This window comes from Protopterus annectens, chromosome 11.part0 (genome assembly GCF_019279795.1).
Source record: "Protopterus annectens isolate FY-2018-M chromosome 11.part0, PAN1.0, whole genome shotgun sequence".
Taxonomy (NCBI): domain Eukaryota; kingdom Metazoa; phylum Chordata; order Ceratodontiformes; family Protopteridae; genus Protopterus; species Protopterus annectens.
In genome coordinates, this window is record NC_056745.1 from 1,025,206,181 (window position 1) to 1,025,232,010 (window position 25,830).

Consider the following 25,830-nt stretch of genomic DNA (forward strand, 5'->3'; position numbering starts at 1 on the left):
CTGTGCCGTGGGAAAAAATATTTCCCATTTTGGTTCCAGTAAAAAAGTCGTTAAACAACTAGAGAATAAATTGCGATCAAGAATTTTTACCTAAAACCAGAAAACAAAGAACTGCATTTTGACTAGTCAAGTGATTATGGAAACAGAGGCTGGAATTTTAGATGTAGTCTCCATCACATTTGAGGGGTTTTATGCCTGCTGGTCCTAAACATATTCTTTAGATGAAGCTGATAGTAAATGTATGGAGGCCTTGGAAATAACCCTAAGGCATTGTCAAATCCACAACCTAATGATGATGGAATAACAACCTCAGTGGGTTAGCCTGGCCCATTGCAACCAGAGCCTTTTCTGTTATCCCAGATATGATGGCACAGCAGAGAAGGGTGAATTCAAACAGTTAATTTTTTTTCATTTGGAATTGTAAATCTATTTTCTTATTTTGTCGTATAGCATTTCAAGTTATAGGTATGATTATTAGGAGTCTGTTACTGTTTGTATGTGCTGGGGCAGGATGGTTGAGCTCGCCCCCCTGATTTTCTAGCAGCTAGAAGTCTTTAATTTGAGTGAGTTGCAAGCTAGGACTAAATATTGTTTCCTAATTTGACTGCACTTTTATCTGAAGTGGGTGAGAGAAGCACTGTATTTGTAGGTTGTTTGTCAGAGGGCAAAGGTTTGATTTTATTGATTCTTACATTCATTACAATTACTCATCTCTTCTTGGGCTGCCTGTGGAAAGACTAGGTTTACAAACCTCATTTTTATATTATTTTTGGTTGCGGTCATAGATTTTGGCTCAAACTTGCCTATAGTTAATAACTTCTCCTATGATTCATATATTGTATGGTAGTTTCTGCTATTGCACACTTATAAAAGGGATTTGTTTCTTACTGGAGGAACTAAGTTGGGCTGACCACTGTCCTCAGTGCTGTTTGCTATGTATCCAGAACCATTTGTAATTGTATTAAGATCAGTTTTAGCCCCAGGTTATGTTATGGATAACCTGTTGTTATTCGTCCCATGGTATGCTGATGATTAATTATTATGTCTTCCTAAACATGAATGTGAACTGAAGTTACTGTTTGAAAGTTTTTAGGAGGGTATCTGGTTATAAAATTAAATCTTTCCAGCGTAAAGGTTGCTCAAATTAATTCTATTTCCTCAGTGGCCCTGTAGGACAAATACTGTCTCTTAGGTTCATTAAACCAAATGTATCACAGTATAGCAATGTATCCTATTTTGTTGGACACAATTGAATGTACATTTATTTATTTATTTCCAGTTTGATAACCGGGGAGGTCCACTGGGCCCAGAGGGCCCATTTTCAGTGGAGGCCCGGGGAGAAAAGCTCCACAATGCATACAGTTAAAACAAACATAGAGTTTTACCTTTAGGCCTGGGGAGAAAAGCCCCACATTACAAATATTTAAACAAGCATACAATTATAGATACAATTATAAATGTTATTAGCAAACAAATGAAAAATTCTTATATAAGGAGTTGTATCGTGTTAAAAAGTCAGCAAAGAAAGAGAGAGAAAAAATGGAGATCAAGTTAACAGAGAGAGGGGGGATTGAAGAGCATGGTGCTTATGTAAATGTCATCCCCTCCACCTATGGCAACACCTAACTAATAAACACACATTCTAATATGTACAATATTTACAAGGTAATCAATCATTGGATTCAGAGCAAGGAAGCTGTGGTGGAAAAAGAAATAATTATATAAAATAATGAGTATGAGCAAGAGGGAGTACATGCATAGGTGAAATTAGGAGGAGTTAGGTGGGAAGAATGCAGTTACATTTCCAATTTTGTGAGAGGTGGGAGTGGAGCTGAGATTTGAAGAGTTCAAAGTTTGAAGTGGTTCTAAGCAGGGATGGGAGAGAGTTCCATTTTTTGGCAAGAGAATAGGAAAGGAGAAATTGTCCAGGGGGGCGTTTTGGTTTATATATATATATATATATATATATATCTATATATATATATATATATATAAAGTAGATTTTGTTGAGCAGATCTAAGGGATCTGTGTGGGGTGTAGAATGGTAAAATATTAGAAAGAGCAGGGCATGCAGTGAGTTTTAAGATTAATTTGTGGGCTGTAGTAAGTTGAAGGAAGAGGAGGTGGTTAGAAAACTCTAGCCAGGTGAGCTTGTGAAGAGAGGTGCAGTGATGAGAGGAGTGTTTAGATTTGGTTGCGAATTTAGCAATTTTGTTGTAGCACATTTCTAGCTTTGAAGAGGTGGTAATAGATAGATTGGTTAGAAGTGGAGCACCGTACAGTAGTGATGGAAGAAGATAGGTAGAAGCTGGAGTTTGCCTTGTAGATGGAGAGAGAAAGTGAGCATTTCTATATAACATGCCTAGCTTCTGGTGGGTTTTTTTGATATTAAGTTGGACATGAGTATCGAATTTCAGGTGTTCATCAATTGTGACCCCTAGAAGTTTAGCAAAGGGGACAACTTCTATAGTGGAGTTGGCATGGCTGAGGATATTGAAGGACTGCTTATCAAGTGTAATAGTTTTAGCGGGAGAGGAAAGAAGGATTTTGGATTTATTGGCATTGAGTGAGAGATGGTTTTGAAGCATCCAGTGCTCAGTGGTTGAGAAGGCTAATTGGGTTTTAGCCTGGAGTTCAGAAAGATTAGGAGCAGAACAGATTAAAGTAGAGTCATCTGCATATTGCACAATTTGTGTGTTGGGAATGGCAGTGTGAAGATCATTGATAAATATATTAAAGAGCATTGGTCCTAGAATGGACCCTTGGGGAACCCCGGTAGGGGTAGGAAGGAAGGTGGAGGTGCCATTTTGCCATTTTACGGCCTGGGATCTGTTAGAGAGGTAACTTTGGAAACAGGTAAGGCAGTTTTGAGATGGACTGAGGTTGGAGAGATGATTTAGAAGGTTGGTATGGGAGATGGTATCAAATGCCTTAGATAGGTCTAGGGCAATGGTGGAAACAATTTCTCCCGAGTCACGAGCAAGGTTTATTTCATCTAGAAAGGAGAGGAGAGCGGTTATTGTGCTATGGCCAGGACGGAAGCCATGTTGGGTGGGGGGTAAGGAGTTGGTTATTGATGAGGAAGGGCATGAGTTGAATATGGATGCATTTTTCAAGGATTTTTGAGATTGATGAAAGAATGGCTATGGGTCGGAAGTTATATATTCTTTTGTTTTTGCCTCCTTTGTGGAGTGGCAGGATAAAGGCTGCACGCCACAATTTGGGGACGTAAGATTCCTGCATGGATCTGTTAATGAGAATGCTGATAGGGATGGCAATACCATCAGCTGCAAGCTTTAAGAAGAGTGAGGGAATATTGTCAGGGGCGCTGGAGCAAGGCTTTAGTTTAGAGAGAAGCTTTCTGATGTAGGAGGTCGGGACAGTTTTTAGATAGAAAGTGGGGGGAGGATTGGGGGAGGAGGGTTGAGTAGAGGAAGGGGGGGTTGGATTGCGTGTAGGGGAGGAGATATGGTTGGGGAAGATCTTAGTGAGTTCAGCTAAAGAGTTTGTGAAAAAGGAGTTGAAGAGGGAAGCAATTTCTGTATCAGATTTTTTGTTGTCAGGACAGGGATTACTTTTGGTACCTGGATGCAAAAGAGAGTTTATGGAGTTCCAGAATTGTTTGGGATTTTTAGAGTGGGTAGACCAAAGTTTGATATAATATGATTTTTTGTCTTTTATAACATGTTTTTTGGCTAGGTTGCGGAGTTGTTTATATTTTTGGAGGGTAACAGGATGTTTATTTTTTTTCGTAAAGTTTCCAGGTTTTGTCTCTTTGTCGCATAAGAGTTTTGGTGTCTTTAGTTAGCCAAGGCGTGGAGTTGGAATTTATTCGTTTAGTTCTGGGTGGGGCTTGAGTGTTTAGGATGCTCAGGAAGGTGGAATTGAAGAAATCTATGAGCTATCACCAGGAAGCTGTGGCAAAACCTTTGAGTGGTGGATCTGAACCCTGACTTTCAACAAAGAATTTTAGCAATAAAATAGTTGGTGTTGCATGAGGTACTATATGTTAAATAAGGTGTCCTCCTTAACTCCTTCTGGGAAGTTAATATTTACTGTTAAAAATTATGTCCTTTTTTTGAATGGGACAGAAACTATCACTAGAACATCTTTCTTTTCTGGGGGAGTGGCAGAGGGGCAGATTATCATTTCCATATTTGGAACTATACCTGAAATCAGTTAGGCTGAAACTTTTGCATGGGCTCTTCTCAGATCATTGAGAGACATCTTGAAAAATTACCATGGTGAATCAACTGGTTGAATAGATTTAGAAAACACATATGGAACAGTTCATTACTTTGAGTTTATATTCATGATTCAGTAGAGATTTGTATCCTCTGACGCTAAAGGATGAGTAAAAAGCCTTGTTGTGCTAAGTTTGACAATTTTTTTGGATAGTGGGGGTGTCAACATTTGACATTAGAATTAGTCTAGATGCTCCTGGACCTAACATTTTGAGATCAGCTTTTAGAGGGGATGCATTCCATTCTTTTGGGAGCAGCTAAAAGCTGCTTTAAGGTTATCAGTTAGCAGTGATTCTTAAAATTTCAGGATATGTTATCTGGTATCACAGATTCAGATTCTTTGGCTGGTGATGTCTTTATAATTAGGCTTTCCTTGTACGTTTTTTGAAAGCCTCCACTTTATGTTGGAGGTGCTGTCATCGTCAGGTAGGAGACTGGAGGCAGAACTTCTGGGATTGTGATGAATTGTCTTCCTTGAAACCAGAAATGCAGAAAATTTGTGACAAGTCTTTGTTCTTCATGTATTGCTTTGTCTCCTCCTTTATTTTTGAGCCAGATGTTTTTGCTGCCCACACGTGAAAAAGTTGCTGATGCGTTTACGTAAAACACTGATGATAAAGGCATTGGAAACCAGAGGTTCCCCTTATTTTTTGTTTAAAGACTGTAAAGAATTACAGGAGATAGAGATGGCAATTAATTAAAAAAAAAACTGGTCTGTATGAGGTGACAGAGGTGAGGACACTGGAGTGTTATAAGCAACTGTGAAATAGTGAGAATTATGGTATAGTTAATATGTAGTATGTTTTCTGCCTTGCTTTTTGAGTAAACTAGTTATGGTTCTAAGCAGTTACTTGCTGAGGTACAGAGTATTTGGATGATAAGGCACTTTGTTTCAATTATGTTACTACTGTGCTAAATTGTCAGCTAGGGATTTGTTTTTATTGTACATAGCAGGTGTTTTTTTGTTTTGTTTTTTTTGTTAAATTATGCATATTTTTGCTTTCATTTTTCCTGTGCATAGTTGTGATTAATCAATAAAGTTTATATTAAAAAAAAAAGTAAAAATGCTAACAAGTCAAATTAAGCTACAGTGAACTGTGAATAGGCATGAGGAGGGGAGCTGAGCTGAGCTGAAGAAGGTTCCCAAGGGTACATTAGATTTTAACATGAGGTGTGCATGGCCTCACAGCTGACATGTACAGGAGATCTGTTCAGGTACTTGTGGCTGTATATCTGCACAGCTCAGAAGGAACACTGATACCAGCATAATTCCCACACACCATTGGTTATGCTCTTCATGAGAAATGTGAAAGGTATCCCTTTGAGCCACTCCTTGCAAAGACCATCTACATGACAGGCAAACACTGCTCTGCATTCATTGTTCTCCATTAGCTGGTAGAGGATTGCAAGGTTGACCCATGAGATTCTCCAGCCTGACTTAATGATGTCTTCTGCTTTGTTATACCAGTACAATGTGTCTGACAGTCCATAAACACACCTAGTGAGTTTCCACAATTGTCCCAAGCATTTTGCCTCAGTGAAGGGGCAGACATGTACATCACAGGATAGTTCCATACCTTGCAAAAACACAGACTTGTTGTCCAGAGAATACATCATGCATTTTCCACTTCATTTTGCAAATTATAGTCAAAAGACATGAGATTTTGATACAGATGTTTGTGAGTCTTTTTCTTTTCTGCAAATTTCTTTAAACATTTTGGCTACAAGACGAGGTTTGTATATTATTACTTTTGGAGTACCTGTGAGAGTATGCACCCACCTGGTGGAAATGCACTTTTGTCCAACGTTCTTGACCTTTCCAAAAACATCAGTATCTTTCCAGCGTCTTCTCGTCATGTTTTGCTTATTCAGTTGATACGTTTTCAGTAAGGAGTACATTCTGTTCCGTAAGTGTGCACAAAGGTTATTTCTGATCAGTGTGAATGCCTTCCAAATGTGACATGTCAACACACTCTTCTGTGCATGCATTATCTGCCAGGTGGATGTAGAAATTATCAAGTTGTAGCAATGTGCGTATCCCGGTAGCTTTACCAACTCCCCAAAAGATTTTACCTGCTTGTTCCTCTCAGTTTTTCTCTGTCCACAAATCTAATGGTTTGACACTCTCTTTGTGACTGAGGCTACTTTCACATCTTGGGATCCATAGCTGCTTTCTTTCATTTGTATCAAGTTCTTCCTTACCTATTTCAGAATTCTCCATCTCATCTCCTTTTCCATTCTTTGAGTTCTCTGGTTTTATTTCTGTAAAGTCTGACCTCATCACTGCCATATTTATTAATGTAGCAGTCTCCCACTTATGTCGACTTTACAAAGCACCCTTGCATAAATACATTACATATTCTTCACAAATACCACAACTCCTTCCTGGCCAGTGAAGATTCTAGGGCCATTCCTTATATACAGTTAGCCCTTTTGTAGTACAAATTCTCTTCCATCTCAAACCTTTGATTTTTTTTTGTACAAAGCTATTTCCATACTGCTATATTGATTCTTCCCAAACATTGTCTCATCTGATGCTGTCTTTGACATGTATCTGAAATATAGAGGCGATAATGTATCAGTCAGAACAGAAGGGAGATTAATGCTCTGTCATTACTGAATTCCCCACCACTGTGGCTAAAGAAAAATGGACCAAGCTTGCTTATATAACGAATGAGCATATTTCATTACAGTTTCCGATGGTCACTTTTTTGCTTTTAATGCTTCAGGCACTGAAATGCATAAGTTGTTCACATGAAGGTACCATTGCCAGTTTCAGATTATAGCAACTGCCGCACTGTATTTTGAAGATGCACATTTCTGGCTTCTACAGTAAAGGCTGTGATTATACTAAACATACATTTCCTTCACCTACCCCATTATTTTCCCTACAAAATAACAGCTTCATTGTTATGGGTGTACTAAGCACAGATTTTACTAATCTCTTCCTCAGCCTCATTATACCAGGGTATTAATTAGAAAGCTTCATATTTTGATATAGCACCCTCTGTTCTATCTGATATACCATTTTGTCCTAATTGTTCCAATACCCATTTCAACGTCCATCTTCTGCTTCTGTATTGTATTCCCATTTGTTTCATTGTTTGAGTTACATCCTTTCAGAATGTCAGGTGTGCTGTATGAAAGAAGAGTGCCAAAGGTGTACAAAATAGTGGTGCGAGCAGTACTACTGCATGATACAGAAATCTGGGCACTAAAGGCAGAGCAGATGAAGAAGCTAGAGGTGATGGAAATGGAAGTGCCTGAGAAGGGTGGTAGGATGCACACTGTAGGACAGATGAAGAAATGAGGGCATAAGAGTAGAAGCCAAAGTAGCTCCAATTGCAGAAAAGATCAAAGAGAACAGATTTTGGTGGTTTGGGGACATGTGCAGAAAAGCAGAAGACAGTCTGGTGAAGAAGATTTGGGACAGACAGGTGGGAGGAAATGAAGGCATCTAGCAAAAAGGCGGATGGATTGTGTGAGAGAAGACCTGTGATATTCATGCATGAGTGTCGAAGAAGGCAGGAGTGTAGAACTGAATTGAGAGAGAGATATGGTGACAGTTAACACGACTCCCTTACCCCATATAGAAAAATAGGAAAAAGGGGGTTAATGATATCCTTTGTATGAGGAATCTGTGTGACAGGGAATAATTTCTGTGGATGTGACAATACCGGCATTTTCTATTCTTATGAAGTCATTCCATTGAAGAATGAGTTTGTGGTGGAATACTTTTACCACTAATTAAAAGAAAAACTGAAATTTACCAGATTTTAAGAAATGGCTAGGTAATTGGTTGGGGAACAGGGTTGTATGACTCTACTGTAATAGGTGCCAAATTCTTTGTAGGCTTCTAGGCTTTGATAACGGTGTTGAATATTGCGGCACTATTCCTTAATTTTGTTCTTCGGCTACATTTACAGTGTTGTACTACAGCTTGCTGTAATGATTGTACTGTCATTGTGCTACTGTAAATATTGAGTCATTATGGTGTTGTTGGTATTATTGTTCTTTGCATTTCATCATAATGTAAAACATTGTCTTTGTCTTGCATTTTGGCACAGATATTGCCTGTGCATCTGTTGGCTTAACAAATGTATAAATAAATGAGTAAGTAAATGCTAACAGGAGGCCTAGGCTTAGTTCTGCTATACTTCAGGCAAACCTCATAGTTATCGGTAATCTCATTCAACAAAAGTAGTTTTACGGCCCTTGGTTCCTGAACTACAGGGCAATTTCTGCAGTTTTTTTCAATAGTAGCAGGTCCACACTGAAATACAGTTTCTTGAAAACATTTTGCTTGTCCTCCCCAGTCATGTTGTCTGAAACTGTGAGGACCTCATTTTGACAGTGACTCTCCTTAAGATAGTCATCTTTAATATTGACACAGAAATGACCAGAATCAGTTAACTCAAGAGTCACTGGTTATTTCGCCATCACTGCTTTGTCATTGCCCACATACTTTAGGCAGTTATAAATGAGTATGTTCAAGGTAAGCTTTTTGACAACAGTATTTTGCAGTGGGAATGTAGAAAGGGCAGTTGCAACAACACTTTTTGTTGTTGCACTTTAGTGCAGCAAAGTTGATTGATTTGGCCAAAGCTTTGAATGCATCACTGACATCCATGTTGCTCAGAGTTGTCTCACAGTATTGATGAATACTGCCAAGTGTTGCATAAACAGCTTGTAGTGAGTTGCAGGCTGCATCACTGCATGATTGAGTTTGGCATAATTAAGGCCTTCACCTTATAGATAAAGTACTGGGTTTGATTCTGGCCTTGGGTTATTGGCTAGGCTTAAAATGGCCCTTCAAGCAAGTTAGCGTAGTATTCACCTAGGAACCTATGACTGTGAGTCACATCAGTACCTAGTGATTTTCTTAATTGCTTTTGACAGTTTTTAGTTGCACCTAGCCATTACTACCCTTTGCAATAAGTGCATTGTTCTGTTACACTGTGACATTACTAATGTGGCTTTAAAAATGTGGCTGCAAAATGCTTGCAAAAACTCAAGTGCTGAGGAAAATAAAATAATGCAGGTTGCCTTCAAGTGAGTAATTATTTGTCATTTTTAATCTGCACTGCTGATTTCACAGGCGTGTTTACTTCACTTATTTTCAGAATGCAAAAGTAAAAGTAGGTGGTCTTTTTCTTATTTGATACAAATAGCTGAAATGTAAATTATTGGTAGATTTTAATGTTTTTTATACACACATCTTTTAACATATTACTTTCTTACAGCATGTAGACCAAAGCGCTTAATTGTATATATTAATCCATTTGGAGGAAAAAAACAAGGCAAGAAAATCTATGAGCGGAAGGTGGCACCACTTTTTAGTTTAGCCTCCATCTCCACTGATGTGATTGGTAAGTTGTTGTCAACAGTCTAAATGAGCATTTTAATAAATATAAAAAATGTCCAAAGTATGAAATAATTGCTGCATTCAAGCCGCTTAGTAAGTAAATAGCTTAAGAAAATGATTTTAGTAGAGACCAATCCATCAAGTGATACAAATGGGAAATAGGGCGGTCGATAAAAAGTGAATCTCATGTATCACACTATTCATAGTCCCTGTTGTTGTGACATTGTAGCAGTTCATTAGACACTAAAGCTGTGTGCTTTTCTGTCCCTTGTTGTTTGTCATTCAACACATTAATTACTGTGTATATTATCTCTTTTTCCCCCCTCTCTCTCTCGCACGTACATCTGATTGTAGTTAATAAATATAACTGCTATTTTTAACTTTTGCTTGTATGTTCTATCTCTTTTGATGTACTTTTGTCATAAATATAACTTCCTCAGTTTCAGTAGTGGTACTACATTAAGATAATTCATAAAAAAGATTATTTGGACTTATAGCTTTTATTATTTATCTTTGAAGACCCACATCATAAATCAGGCACAATTTCAGTTATTATTCTGTTCCACTTGGACCTGGATTCTAAGGATAGCTACGGAACACATAATGATATTTAAGATAATGAAAACATAATAATAAAACAATTGTTGTAAATGTTTTATTTAGATGTTTTTTTTACCATAAGATTAGCCAGTGAATATTTTCTTTTTTTTTTTTTTCAGATTTTATATTAAAAATCTCTGTCTGCTTATAGTCCTCTGTAAAGGAGAAATAAAGGCATGTGGCATTTGAGCAAGTGAACAAGCTTAACATAATTTAAGCTGAAATTGCAATAGAATAAAACTTCTGTTCACTTTCATAGGATCATGGGATCATAGGAGGTTACTAGGTTATCAACCAGGAGGTCATTTCAAGCCTAGCCATTTCACCCAAATGTAATACCATAGATACTGTAGTCATAACCCGGGATTGTATTTAACTGCCCATGTCCAGGAAGGTTTTGGGCATTATCCCTAGTAAGAATTTACAGTGCCCCATCCACTCATCCAGGTTCCTTTTGAACAGTGTCATAGAGGTGCTGTGCTTCACATGAATTGGCAGCCTATTCCAAAGACCCAGCAGCTGCTGGGTGGCAAATCTGTCTCTCCAGCATGTCCTATTTAAGTCACAGACCATATTTAGGTCCCTGGAACAGGTGCTATAGTCCTGTCTGATTTATGTGCAGCAAATTCATTTGGTTTGTGCCTGAGATTGCTTTGTAAGCTAGGCATAAGTCTCCCCTAAGAAGTCTATACGATACTGAGTATAGTGACAAGGACTTTAGTTGGTCTTCAGTAGGAGGTTTTATTTTAGTGCCAAGAATATAATGGTAGAAGGACACCACCAGGCCCTGTGTTAGTAATGTATGTGCCCTAACAACTTTATCCCCACATAACACTAAAAAAGTAAGACATTACTTATGTAAGGTACATTCCTGTCATTTTATGCATGCATGAATAAAGAGTTTCCATAAACATCCTTCTAAGTCATCAATGTCAAACACACAGGCAAATCCACACACACTGGGTTTTTCCAGCATTGATTCTACACTGTGACAAGCCTGTGTACTTCATCAAAGTAGCCCGCTGTGTTGTGAGCCACTCAAACCACAAAACTGCAGATGTTCATCGTGTTTCACTTTTTGCAGTCATTACATTTGGGTAATCTGCTGGCAGGTTGCCCTCAGTTGGCCTGATTAACAAAGTCTTGGGTCCTGCGTCGGTTGTTGTCCCTTCTTCCATGACGTCAGGGGTATAAAACATTCAGCCAATGCCATTACATCAGTCTTTCTTGCCGCGCGGTGCCCGAAGCAGAAACAGTTCGCAAGTGCTGGTCGGCCGGCTCCTGAAATTTTCGTTTTCGAGTTTCAGAACCGAAGTCTTTAACTTCCTAAGTACCCCGTTGGGGAAACTTTTTCTTGCTCCTTATCGATATCAGTAAAAGTTAATAATTGTATTACTTGTGGGAAGCAAATACCTCATAAGGATTTTCATTTGTACTGTATTCCTTGCCTAGGCCCTGACCACGACGTACCTTGCTGTCGGTTTTGTACTTTATTTAATCGGCACACTATCCGTCATCTGTACATTTTTGCTTCAAAATATTTCGTTTCTCGGTTTAATTATTCAGAAATGATGTCAGTTAGCCATCTGACTACCGGAATACTGAAAAAACACAAATAAAAAGACAGAGACAGGCCGTTGAGGTCCAAAACTGCGGACGACTGCTGACAACGCTTCTCCTAAGCCAGTCGCCAGTTTGCCGGTACTTAGTGAGGCGCTTTCACAGCCCCTGATACCCAGTACTTCTGATTCGCAGGACTCTACCGAGACCCATTCAGTCTGATATGACGCGAGATCCTTCACATATGGAACCCGTGGATGTCTCTACCTTCTGAGGGTGTATTCAGGCTTACAGACTTGCATATTAAACCGACTCCAACTTCAATGCTAAGTCCTAAATCTCGATCTATGTCTAAAAAACCGACGCCCAGGCCACATGTTCAGGCCCCTATGCCTAAAAAACTAATTATCAAAATGGCTGAAGATTTAATTCCTCTAATCAGGGGTAGTCAACCCCACCCTCCTTCCAAGAGGCCTAGGATTGAATTTGACTATGAATCTTCTGAACAGGACTCTGTTTCTTCTGACTCTTCTGATGATCTGGATTTGTCCATACCTACTTATGAGGACTCTGATGCAGAGGACTCTATTCCCTCTGCTTCTCTGCCTGAGGATTTCTCTTTTGGGGAGACTTTACATACCTTAAGGGAGCATTTCCACTGGGAAAGTCAGGATTTCTCTAAATCCAAAAGGCTTAGGGATTTCCTTCTTCTTCCTCACCATAGGCCTTTGGCTATACCTCCTGTTCTAGATATTGTTGATGATGTGTTTTCGGAATCCAGTATGGCCCCCGATTCCTTGCCTCCAGCCCCTAGCAAACCAGATGGGTACTACAGGGTTCCTGAGTCCCACAGATTCCTTTTCAAAAATCCTGTTGCTGACCCTGAAACCATTTTTCAGTGGCCCAAGGGCATTAAGGCTTTTACTGCTACAAATCCTACCCCTTCTGATAGAGACTGCAGGGCACTGGATAGATGGGGTAAAAAGGTTTATACTTTTGCAACTTTAGCAATCAGGGCTTTAAACTGTCAATTCCATATGCTAAAATATCAACAGCATATCATGGGACTGCTTAAACAGAAAATGATGTTGATTTCTGACTGTGTGGAGAATAAAGATTTATTGCATTCAGCTGAACAAGTTGGCAAACATACTTTGCAATGTGGTTTTGATTCTTAGAGGCCTCTTGTAGGGCTGCTGTTACTGGGTCTGTGCTTAGAAGGCATGCTTAGCTTAAGGAGCAATCTCTGCCTGATCATGTTAAAGCAAAACATTTGGATGCTCCTTTGCAGCAGGACCACTTATTTGGCAATAAGGCTAAAGAAGTTCTAAAAAACATGGAAGATAAAGCGAAATCTATGCAAACTGTGAAATATTTCTTACAAGTGCAACCTTCTATATTTAGTAGGCGTTGGCCTACTAAGAACTGGTCCTTTCCAGCTCCTTCCAGAGCCACTACAGCCAAACCCAGACATTCCAAAACCACCAGGTTTCAGTCCCAAGGGACTTTCAGAACTAAGCAATGGGGTGCTTTCACTTCCAAATCTGGAAACAACAAGGTACCATCCTATGGTAAACAGTCTCAATGACTTCCCTTTGAAATTACCAAGCACTTACCTCTTAGCCGCCCCTTTGGGGGGAAAACTGGCTCTTCATTCAAGAAACTGGCAACTTATAACCCAGGACAAATGGGTTTTAAATATAGTGTCCCAGGGATACAGATTTCATTTCCACATGCTGCCATCACCAAGCGGGTGGCCAGACCTGCCCCCAAATCAGTGGGCAGAGGCTCAGAAACAAGTACTTTCCTCCTAAACATGGGGGCTATTCAACTAGTACCAGAAGAGGAAAAGGGACAAGGTTTCTATTCCAGACTTTTCCTGGTACCCAGAAAAGACAAATCATGGCGTCCAATTCTGGACCTGTCTACTCTAAACACCTTTCTGGACATTCCAAAATTCAAGATGCTGACTCTTCACCAGTTACTTCCTATGCTAGGCAAGGATGCCTGGTTGGCAACTCTCAACTTAAAAGAGGCTTACCTGCATATCCCAATCAGGGAATCTTGCAGAAGATTCCTACGCTTCAAAGCAGGCTGCATGCATCATCAGTTCTCTGCACTGCCCTTTGGCTTGTCTACTGCGCCCAGGGTATTCACAAAGTGTCTGGCTCAGTAATTGCATTTTGCAGGCAAAGAAATATTCAAATATATCCATACCTGGACAATTGTCTAATTCAGGCAAAAAAAACAGGCCCTTCTTCTACAACATCTGGCGTTTGTAAAAAGACTTCTAACCTGTCTAGGGTACACCATAAACAAAAAGAAATCTCAGCTGGTACCCTCTCAAAAATTACATTCCTGGGTGCAAGCTTGAATACAACTGCTCAGATGGCTTTCTTTACACCAGAAAAGCAAATTCATTTGGTGACCTACTTCAAACAGGCGGCCACAAAACCCTGCTATCTGCAAGGCAAATACTGCAAGCCTTAGGGTTCATGGCCTCATGCATTCTTCTAATTCCATATGCAAGACTGCATATGAGGAGACTTCAGTGGTACTTAAAAAGTTTATGGAGTCAACATTGTCACAGTCTGGAAACAATGATTCCTATCATACCGTGCCTGCGCCTAGAATTCCTATGGTGGGCAGAGGCCTGCCACCAAAACAAGGGACTGCCATTCACACCACCCCCTGCTGCCCAAACCTTAACTACAGATGCATCACACTATGCATGGGGGGCTCATCTGACAGGAAAGTGCATTCAGGGCAAATGGAGCCCAAATCAAATGCACCTTCATATCAGTCGAAAAGAAATGCTAGCTGTACAGAATGCACTGACAGCCTTCAAGGACTGCCTTCATCCAGGACAATTACTGATAAAGACTGACAACACCACGGTTATGTGGTACATAAACAAGCAGGGGGGTACACATTCCTACCCCCTCTGCAGACTAGCCATGGCATTGTGGAACACGGCCTTGAGCTACTAAGTACAAGTACAAGCTCAATTCCTGCCAGGGAAGCATAATGTTTTGGCAGACAAACTAAGCAGAAATATCATGGATCCTCATTAGTGGAAACTGGAACTACAGATTTTCAACATGTTGACATGCAAATGGGAGTGCCCAGACATAGATCTTTTTGCCTCACCCCAGAACTACCAGTTGGACATATTTTGCACAAGAACTCATCACAAAAAAGCCTGGAAAGTGGATGCTCTGTCCTTCAGCTGGAAAAACCTGTCAGTCTATGCCTTTCCCCCTGTGCCTTTGCTCTCCAAAGTTCTACTAAAAGTCAAACAGGGCAAACCAAAAATGATTTTGATTGCTCCAGACTGGCCTCGCCAACACTGGTACCCACTCCTGCACAGTGTGTCACACATTTCTCCATGGCACCTGCTTCAGACACCTTCCTTATTGTCTCAGCAGGAGAACCAAATTCTGCACCCTCAGCTCCAAACATTGAATCTTGCAGCTTGGCTAATCACTTAAATTCACCCTTAGCATCCCTCAGCAAACCTGTGATGGATGTCATTTTGGAGGTGAGAAGACCTAGTACTAGAACATCTTATGCTGACAAATGGAAAATATTTTGTGCGTGGAATCAGTCTCAAGGGATGAGCACAGCAGTGCCCAATTTACCTCAGATTTTGCAATACTTAACTGAGATGCTTCATAAGGGCCTGTCTTTTTCTTCCATAAAAATCCATGCCTCAGCCATTTCAGCTCATTACAACACAGACCCCACTCTCTTCTTTCATCCTTTTCTAAAGCAGTATCTCAGAGGGGCCAAAAACTTGAGACCACCCAGGAGAGCTCCAACCCCTGCCTGGGACCTTAACTTTGTATTGGAGAAACTCAGTCTACCTCCTTTCGAGCCAGCTGCAACTGCAGACTTAAAATTTCTTTCCTGGAGGACGGCCTTCCTTTTAGCAATCACTTCAGCTAGAAGGATATCTGAATTACAGGCCCTTATGGCAGTGGAGCCTTTCATCATCTTACATGCGGACAGGGTGTCACTCCGGACCAATCCATCATTCATGCCCAACGTGGTATCCAGTGTGGCTCTTAATCAGTCCATTCATTTGCCAACTTTCTTTCCCAATCCACAGAACAAGGGAGAGCGGATTCTGCATTCATTGGATGTACACAGACAACTTAGATTCTAATTGGACAGGACTAAATCTCGAAGAAAATCTGAACAACTGCTGGTAGCATTTGCTGCAGGGGCAGAGGGGAAGGCTATTTCAAAGCAAACCATTTCTAAATGTATTTCTAAGCCATTGTATTAATTTCTGTTATAAGCACCATGGAAATCCTATCCCCCAGGGGATCAGATCTCATTCCACCAGGGCTGCATCTACTTCAGCAGCCTTTCTCAGAGGTGTTCCTACCAGGAATATTCTAGAAGCTGCTACCTGGAGTTCAGTTCATACTTTCACCAAGCATTATCACTTACCAATTTTCTCTAAATCCAGAGCTGGCTTTGCCACCGCTGTTTTGCAGGGCCTTATACCTGGTCCTAATGCTGTAGAAATCCATCCTCCCAAGCTTAGCTTTGTCTACCCAAATGTAATGACTGCAGCAGTGAAACACGATGAACATAGTACAGTTGTGTACACTTACAATAAATGTAGGTGTTCGAGTGTATTCACTGTTGCAGTCATGGTTACCCTCCCTCCAGCCCCCTGTTTTTCTTTTACTATAACTCTTCTTTCTTTTATTATGCTTAAAAGCCTTTTTGGTGTATTTGCTTTTGTTTGGAGGTATATTTTTGTGTTTCTTATTTTATACACACACACACATATATATATATATATATATATATATATATATATATATATATATATATATATATATATTGCTCCCCATTTGGGGGGCACCTGACATCTGGGCCAAGAAAAACTGATGTAATGGCATCGGCTGCATGTTTTTTACCCTTGACGACCTGATGTCAAAGAAGAAGGGACAGCAACCGACGCAGGACCCAAGACTTTGTTAATCAGGCCGACTGAGGGCAACCTGCCAGCAGATTATCCAAATGTAATGACTGCAACAGTGAATACACTTGAACATCTACATTTATGGTAAGTGTTCACAACTGTACTTTACATTCACACGTACTACATATCTCAGATTCAGACACAAATAACAACATTGCTAAGCATACTGATGCAGACACCATCCTTTATAGACACCACTTGAAAACCAGCAGTAGCAGCGATCATAACAAAATCCCTTCTGTCACAAGTGCTGAATTCTACAGCATTGAAAGTTGCCTGTTCCATACATGCAGAGTAGCATTATGTGGATACAGAACACATAATGATATTTAAGGTAATAAAAATAGTGGATCCTTTTTTTTATATTGAAATTGTTCTGTCTCCTTATAGTCTTCTGTAGAGACTTTTCACAGTAGCCCCACCCTGCAGCACGCCATGAGCAGGGCATGTCCCCCCACACTCCCCTCATATGCTGAACACTGGGGAAGGGATAAAGTTCCCAAAGTAGTGCACAGCAGTCATAGTCATGTTTTACTGTAGCAGAAGCAAGCAAGTGTTGAGAGTTCACAAATCAAAGGTACATAGGGAAATAAATAACTATACTGTTGTATATGACATCCATAGATAACTCCCTTTTTCCCCATTTGCACATGCGCCAGGGTGTCACATCAGCAGCGACTGTCACACATAAAGACAGTGGTCGCACTGCCAGGTGGTTACCCCTGCCAGAATTGTTCTTCCATACCACACACAGTTTAGAGCACATGACATAGTAGCCTAGAATTCGGAAATGTGTTTTTATATTGTTTAGTGTGTTCTCATGCTCTCTGTAGCTCACTATTTTCTGTTTGGCACCTTCTCAGTAGTGTTTTGTAGATTTACTTCTAAACTAATGTTCATTCTCCTACCAGTGACTTTTGTTGGCAGTGTGCCATCACTGTAACAGACCTAGCAGTTAAAAACTTGCTCTGTAATCCATTCTAGAGACATCTGCAGGAAATAGATAAACTCCTGTGTCCCATAACTATGCTGTAGTTTTCTGCAGTAGAAAAATAGACAGTACATTGCTGATCAAGTGTAACAATGCTGACTGTGACATACCACTGACTGTCATTCCTCCATTTCCTAAATTATACACAGCCCTTTTATGCTGTTTAGTCTTTGCCAGAGGACAAACTTTTTAGGATCATAATTAACGTATCTCCTGCTCTAACCTTCAGTACCCTAGAGTAAAAAAGGTAGTACTCGGACTTTATACCCTCATCTTTCTCAGCTAGTACCAAGTCAGCTAAGCAAGTTTTCACAAGCTAAGCCACTGATATGGTTACAGAGAGGGCGCACTGTTTTTGATCTCACTCCTCCAAGGCAGCTGTAGCTTATAAGGAATGCAGCTTTAAATATGGTAATATCTTCCTACAGGAGTTTGCATGTGACTAGATACATATTTCTTCCAGAAGACAGTCTTATTTAAAGACATTTTAGAAGTTAAAATATTCATATCTCCGATGGTGCCAGAGTGAAGAAATGCATCTGTGTGAATAAAGAAAATGTGTTTCAAGAATTTGTGCCTGAACTGAAATATAATTCGCAGAGGAAAAAAATATCCATGTGCAGCTACCATGAATTTTCTCACTGCAAGGCAACTTATAAGAAAACTGGAAAGTTTGGTTACAGACATTTTATCTTCTCCTCACTGTGAGTGAGATAAAGGAGGTGCACGGTACAGAGTACCATATCTCCATATCTTGAACGTATTCCATTTTTTGCCATTCTTGATATATAGACAGATAAAACAGCTTCATTTAGAGAGCAATTGTCATCTCAGAAAGAGACTGTCATTTATTTATCATTTACAAGGGCATAGGATGCTCAGAAGTTATAGGTATTTGCTACTGAGCTACAGATTCTGGGCAAAAGCTGTTTATGAGGCTTTGCATGGTTTATTAATAAGGGACAAAATAGTTTGTGGTAATACGAAAAAATCAGATAAGGGGCAGGGTATTGATATAAACATGAATTTATTAAAAGTTGTAGGTTTATGCAGAGCAAGAGAATGCAGGAAATGTGGTCAAGTCGGCCATTTTATTGAGGTACAAAGTCTAGAAAAAAGGATGCGAAACCTGGCTTGCAAGTGACTGAAATAAACAAAGCTAACAGCTGTGAAAATGCTAATGTGTGTAATAACAAAACTAATCAGCAAAAGGCAGAATACTGTCTGTGAATGCAGATGACCTACGTGTCAAAAGTGTTCTTAATTTATTCAATGACCTTAGCAAGTCAATAGTACCAGTGCAGAAGTCACTGGACTGAAAATATATGCATAAGTGGTATATTTACCCCACCTTTACAAGCAGGTATAAGGACCACACCTGTAACAGTCATCATGAGTAATTAATTCAGACAACTGGGCTTCAGCAGTTCCTTATTTGAGTCCAACAGCTCATTATTGACTGTGAGTATAAAATTAAACTACTTAGTCAAAGTAAGCTATGTTGCAAGTATAAAAACAAAGAGAAAATTTTTGTCAAGTTGTGTCAGTTCAACAACCTTCTACAGTCCATGCAACTATCCCTCACAAACTATATCTGTGAAATCTAAACTCTACTCCCCTGTACACTAACACACCTATATGTCACCATCACCTACTGTCTTTCACTCTCACCCCTATATCCCCTCCAATCCTTGGCAATCAAAAACTCAACTTTTCTCTTTTGTCCTTTCAAAATACTAAAAACTACCAATTATATAACTCAAAACATTTCTAGCAGAAATTCAGTGTATACGAGGATCTTATGTGTTGTGAATTATTTTTGCTCTGTTAATGGGCACTTATGATTGAAACAGGGAAAAGTGAATCATTGTACGTATTATATAGAACTAATTTCATGTCCTGTCAAGCCATACCACTTTTGGATTCTACACTTGTAATTATAATCTTGTGGATCTTTTCTCCCTGGGCCTCCACTGAAAATGGGTTCCTCCCAGTCAGACTTTCCCAGTAAACAAATGTAAAATAAATAAATAAGCTATATCTGTTAAGTAACGGGCAAGAGTCGGAGAATGCTGTGTGCAGATGCAGGAGCTGGGCATTTGAGAACGCAATGCGCAGATGCAGGAGCTAGGCACTTGAGAATGCAATGTACAGATGCAGGAGCAGGGCACTTGAGAACACAGTGTGCAGATGCAGGAGCAGGGCACTTGAGAACGCAGTGTGCAGATGCAGCAGCAGGGTACTTGAGGGTGCAGTGCAGTCAGAGATAATGATTTGTTTAGTTGCAGAGGCAGTGATTCACATGTTGAAGCAGCAATGATTTTCACATTCCTGCAGTTCAGATTGAAAAGCGTCAGGCACAGAGTGCTATGTGCAGTGATGCAGAATCACAACGTACAGTCATAAATTTATCAGTAAATATTGGAGAACACAGTGATCTGCAGATAATTTACCAGAACTTCTTTATCCTACAGAAAATAATTTAGGTGCAGTTATTGAAAAATATACTTTTGACAGGATGACAAATGAGAAGACACAGGTTCCATTACTAATTCCAATTCGTTACACCTGTTGTGTCAATTCATGAATCGAAGGGACTGATGGTAAAGCTCTAATAGCGTGATTATGCCAGATCAACAACATAATCTCATTTTAGGTAGAATATACGGAAAAAATCAGTACTAGGAGTCTAAACCAGAAAATCAACTCCCTACAAGCCCTCCTCACCCTGGAAGGAAGTATGTGTAGTGAATGAGAAATTGTTTAAAATGGCAGACACACCAACTATGCAGAGCTATAATGCCTTCCACACATTAGACTAGCTACTATGCAGGAGAGAAAAATGGTGGAGGTTTCTCTTTTTTCATCCAAAAGAAATAAACACACCAATGCAGGTAAAGCAGCATGATGTAGTTGAGGTTCTTCATATCCAAATAGCCATCAGAAAGGTCTTGTACCATATATTAGCCAGCAATAGAGCTCCCACTGTTGCATAAGAAAGCCGCAATATCTATCTACATAGACTGGAATCTCTCAATATTAAACCCAGTACCATTTTCCTAGGTGATCGAACTATAGACTTGGAAACCACTAATGGACAAGCACAGAGATTCCTGGACATTGTAAATTCACACTGGAACATTTAGAGTATTCACTGGGGGAACGGAAATTTGGATCTTGTCCTTTCTAATATGAGGGGCATTTTGCTGCATCCCTTGCATATCTTCATCAGTTGTTAGGTCTGTCTATAATGCCGTTTCTTTAAAAATAAAACTGAAACCAGAGACCCCTTCCACTCACTGTACCTTTAGAAATTCCTGTACTCCTAAATGATATATTGACAAGTTTCATATCCCCACCAAACCCAGTTGACTCTGCTGAATGCATGATAACGTACACCACCACATTATACCAACCTGTCAACAGCTGCATAGATGCAGCTGTACTCTGTAGGAACAAGCATAGGGCAAACCCCAGAAACAAAACCCCATGCTGGAACCATAATATCAACAAGCTTTACAGTAAAAGGAAGATAATTTTGGCCAAAAGTAAGAAGAGTAATTCCCAGAATGATAGAGCTGTTGTCATTGAAGTAAACAAACGTTAGAAGCTTAATAAAATCTACGAAAGCTAAGTTTCAGGCTAAAATAATACTCATGTCACAATGCAGGAATGCACTGAGCTAATTGTAAAGGATGTTATCTACACTGAGGCTGAAGATATAGCTAACGTACTGGCAGATAAATTCAGCTCAAAAGTTCCTCCTCTTTCCTTTTGTCTATCTTTCAAGATATTCTTGAAACTGAGTCACCTCCAGCTCACATAAGACAGAGTCCTAAAAGCGATATCGAAAGCTAAAAATACTACATCAGTATATCCTCACAATATCCCTGGATGCATCTTTAGTAGCACGAAGCAATGATTTAATTACCTCCTAACTACACGGCCTCCATACAGGTTTTATTCCAAGTGAATGCAGAACAGTTAGTCATTCCCCCATGTTTAAGGGAGGACCTTCCATAGACCCAGGCAATTACAGACCCATAAGCCTGACCAACCTCATATGCAAAGCCATGGAAAGACTTATCATGAAACTAATCAACAAAGATGTAGGGAAACTCCACTGGACCTGTCTCTGTTTGGATTTATCAAGCAGGTCATGCTTAGTCAACCTCGTTGACTTTTTTGAAAAGGTCATTGAAGCAATGGATGAAGGTAAAATGGTACACACAACATATCGCGACCTGGCTAAAGCTTTTGACACAGTCCCAAACTTTGGCATAGTAGAAAAGCAAAGTAAACTGGGAATAAACCTCTGCATTACTTGCTGGATTGCTATTTGGATCACAGATAGGATGTGGGAGATGAAAATAAGGGAAGCAACCTTCATAAAGAGACTTGCCACAAGTGGAGTCCACCAGGGTTCAGTGCTGGGACCATTACTGTTTGGCATCTTTTTCTCTGGACTTAAAGCCAATGCCAAAGGATTCTGGATGACTGCAAGCTAGGAGCAGTCACTGAATCCCCAAATAACTTAGCCTTCTTGAATGAAGAAGAAAAAACCCAAAAAAACAAAAAAAAACACAAAAAAAAACCAGTGAAACTAAAAGAGAATGCTGAATAATGGCAACCATAGTTCTGTTTTAGAATGAATGAATGAATTATTTTGCAGGTTGGAAAGCTCCCTGTCCCTACCTCACTACTTATGTATGCTAATTTCAAGATTCCCGTACCTCAGAGAAAAGAAAAATTATTCCAGAAATGGTCATCTCATACTTAGTATATGGAAGTCTCCAGTTTCACACATTGTCTTTTTCTTCTGGAACTATCACTTTGGAGTCAGAGAATTTAAAACTGTAGTGCCTAATCTGTAGATATATGCTTAGTGTAGTAGGCACTTCAGACACTTAAGAAAGATGGCCCCAGTTCTTCTGACTGTGTGCCCCAGTTCTTCTAGCTGTGTGCTAAAATCAGTTTTTCTGTTTTCCTGAAATAATTTTATGAAAGTATCTTTCTTGAAATGTAGGTGAGTACAACACAAGGATTATAATTGGATTTCCGATTGTAACTAGCTTATATGGTCGAGACAGGGATGCAAAGAAATTCACTTCGAGGTGAATCATTACATCCATGTCAAGAGCACATAATAGAGGGTTATTATGATCAGTGACGATATTGTAATTCTTTCTAGTTCATGGAACTTTCTGTTCCATATTTTAAGAGTTATAGAAAGTGTAGGCTTGCAAAGCATTTTACCTGCTATCAATGTTTTTAAAAGCTAGTAAAGCACTTGCATACAGCAGACAGAAAGTGTCTTTGTGTAGCACTACTAGCTTTAAAAATTGTTGGGCACTGTTCTGGCATGCTTTTGTGAAAAATGAAGTTTTAACTGTTTTTAAAAGCTGGTTTTCCTTGTGCTGCTGTTCTTTGCTGGCTGGCACCATCCCCTATTGTTCCCTAGTGTGGTACCATATCTTAACAGCACTTAGGGGTGCTTAAACTTTTGCCAAGTGCCCCTGAAAGCAGTTTTGTCTTATGATTTTAAGGTTTATTGTCTGTGCTGTGTTAGGTCATATTTTACTGAGGCAGAAGTTACAGAAATAAGCCTTATTTATTCCACATTTATCTCTCTCATTCGTCTTATGCTGTTAAATGTACCACCTGCTTTCAGTGCAGTATACTAAAGTTGAGTGCCTAAGAGGCCATCACACTATCTCGCGACATTGTTCCCCTTTACATGCTGATGATATTGTTGTCAGGCTGTGCAGACCATGGGGAGTAGCTTGAGCATCTCCCCTCCCTTGACCTCATAGGGAGGATTTTCCTGCCGTGACAATCCACTCCGCCCCCAGTCCATGTTGTCTGTAGACTATTGTGGCAGAGCCCATTTAACTAAAGAAAGCTAAAGTCCTGACATTGAAACACTTCCCACTGATTCTCAGAATGCAGTATGAACATGGAGTGATACAGTAATGTGTTTAAGTTAACAGAATACTAGCACAGGACATACTATGTGTAAAGGAATGACTGTTGGTTCCGTGATGTGCATTTTCATTCGCGTCATGGAATTTCAGTTTCTTTTCTGAACTGCAGTTGCATTTTTTTTCTTTTTTTATGCAATGCAAGTAAAATCCTTTAATTTAACATTCTTATAAACCAGATGCAGTGCAGTCATACAGTGTGGTTTGTGATTCAGCCCATTGAAAAATATAAAAAATACTTATTGACATAAAAACTATCCACACTAATACAAAATACATTATTTAAATTTTTAGCCTCATGTCTTGATTACTGGCTTATTACTTGTGTTTTTTTTTTCTGAATAGACAGTAGTAAAAAAAAAATACAGTTGCATTTTTACTATAGCTTACAGTGAACACTTAGAACTAAACATATCAATGTTGGAAGTATTGTACTGGTTTGTTACCTTTTTGATTGCAGAACTCATTAAATTGACGAAAAATAAGGTTCTGAATAGAAAATTGCTTACAAGGGAGGCTCACAGTTCAGTGAAAGCTTTAATGTTTCCTGTGTTCCAACTGAGAATTCTAGCCCAGAATGTTATATTGATAAAAATAGTGGTGCTAGTGACTCTCTGGGGTGTAGTTCTACTCCCTCCATGGAATATGTTCATCAGACATTTGCTAAAATAATGAGGGAAATGAAACCTAAGTTTTTAGTGTACCTGTTTCGTTTCACGGTCTGAGAGAGGCTGACTCAGTGTTGCATTCCCCAGCTGTTTCTTTCAAAGGCAATTCCCCAAATCCGTATTTTCTGAAAAAAAAAAATTGGATGAGAAAGAGAACTTAATTTCCCGTGAAGATGTTAACTTTAGATTAGATTAATCTCTGAGAACTTTGAGTTGCGATCTAGTGGAGATGTTACAAGGAAGCTGTCTTAGAGCTTCACAAAGGCTGTGCTTAAAAATATGCATTGTTGACTCCTCTCTGAGCAGAACATGCAATACCTTAGACGACTATTTTTGAATAGACTTTGTTCTGGAGGTTTTAAAGTCTCCTCTGCTGACTCTAAATTTAGAGACTCAACAGGAGTATAAATCCAAGTCAAATGACCACAATAAGCTTGAACTAAATAATACTAAGGATGAAAAGCCAATGTTGCTAGATATTTGTGATTTTCCTGAAAAGATTTTAAAATGTGTGATCCTTTTGTTAAAAGAAGATACATCAGTAGCGTAGTATAGTCACCAGATCTTTGCATGTCCTTTACTAAGCTCTCAATTAATTTATTATTTCATTACCACAAAGTTGACTAAGACAATGACAATTCCAAATTTGTCAGTAAGACATTATCAGCAGAAGAGTACTGTACAACTGTACTGTACTACATTGTCCTTTTAATGCTGATACAGAGGTAGCAGCTAGATACTTTGTTACTAACTAAATAGAACTACCTGTTGTCTTGCTACATTTACACAGCCTTTTCCTTGCTGACAAATGTTTACCATATGTGCTAGTACTAGACATGATTTGTAAGTGACAAGCATGTGCTGCTGACAAATGTTTACCATATGTGCTAGTACTAGACATGATTTGTAAGTGACAAGCATGTGCTGCTGACAAATGTTTACCATATGTGCTAGTACTAGACATGATTTGTAAGTGACAAGCAAGTGCTGTGCCACTTATTTCATCATCCCCATGAAATTTATCAGTACAGATGCGTTGAAGGTAGATGCATACTGTTCTGTAATCGGTAGGTACTGCACTAGGTGGCAGGTCTGCTCTGTAAAACTGCTGTCCTCTTTCTCCAGCTTTGCAGATTAATACTGCCCGTAGGTTTGCTGTGTCTTCAGGTAATACTCATTACCTGTGTGCAATATCTACGTGCTGTATCATTACTACCCCCCTTCCCATTGCAGATTACTAGTGCAATAGATACAAGGCATCTCCATACTGTGCCTTCAGGTGACTGGTACTGCACATAGGCAGCAAATGCATGCTGTTCCAGTTCTAATACCCTTTTCCCACTTTCCAGATTACTTGTGCAGTGCATAGCTGGCTTCCCTATGAAGCTATGGCTGTTTTGTTGGAGACCCCTTAACAGT

The 25,830-nt window shown here is 39.5% G+C and overlaps 1 protein-coding gene across 1 annotated transcript in view; it reads left to right on the forward strand.

The window, feature by feature from the left end:
- CERK (ceramide kinase) overlaps window positions 1-25,830 on the forward strand; it is a 606,813-nt gene that overhangs the window by 209,179 nt on the left and 371,804 nt on the right. The window contains exon 4 of the mRNA XM_044087264.1: window positions 9,488-9,613. Within this exon, the coding sequence (XP_043943199.1) occupies window positions 9,488-9,613 (126 nt within the window). The remainder of the gene's footprint in view (window positions 1-9,487; window positions 9,614-25,830) is intronic.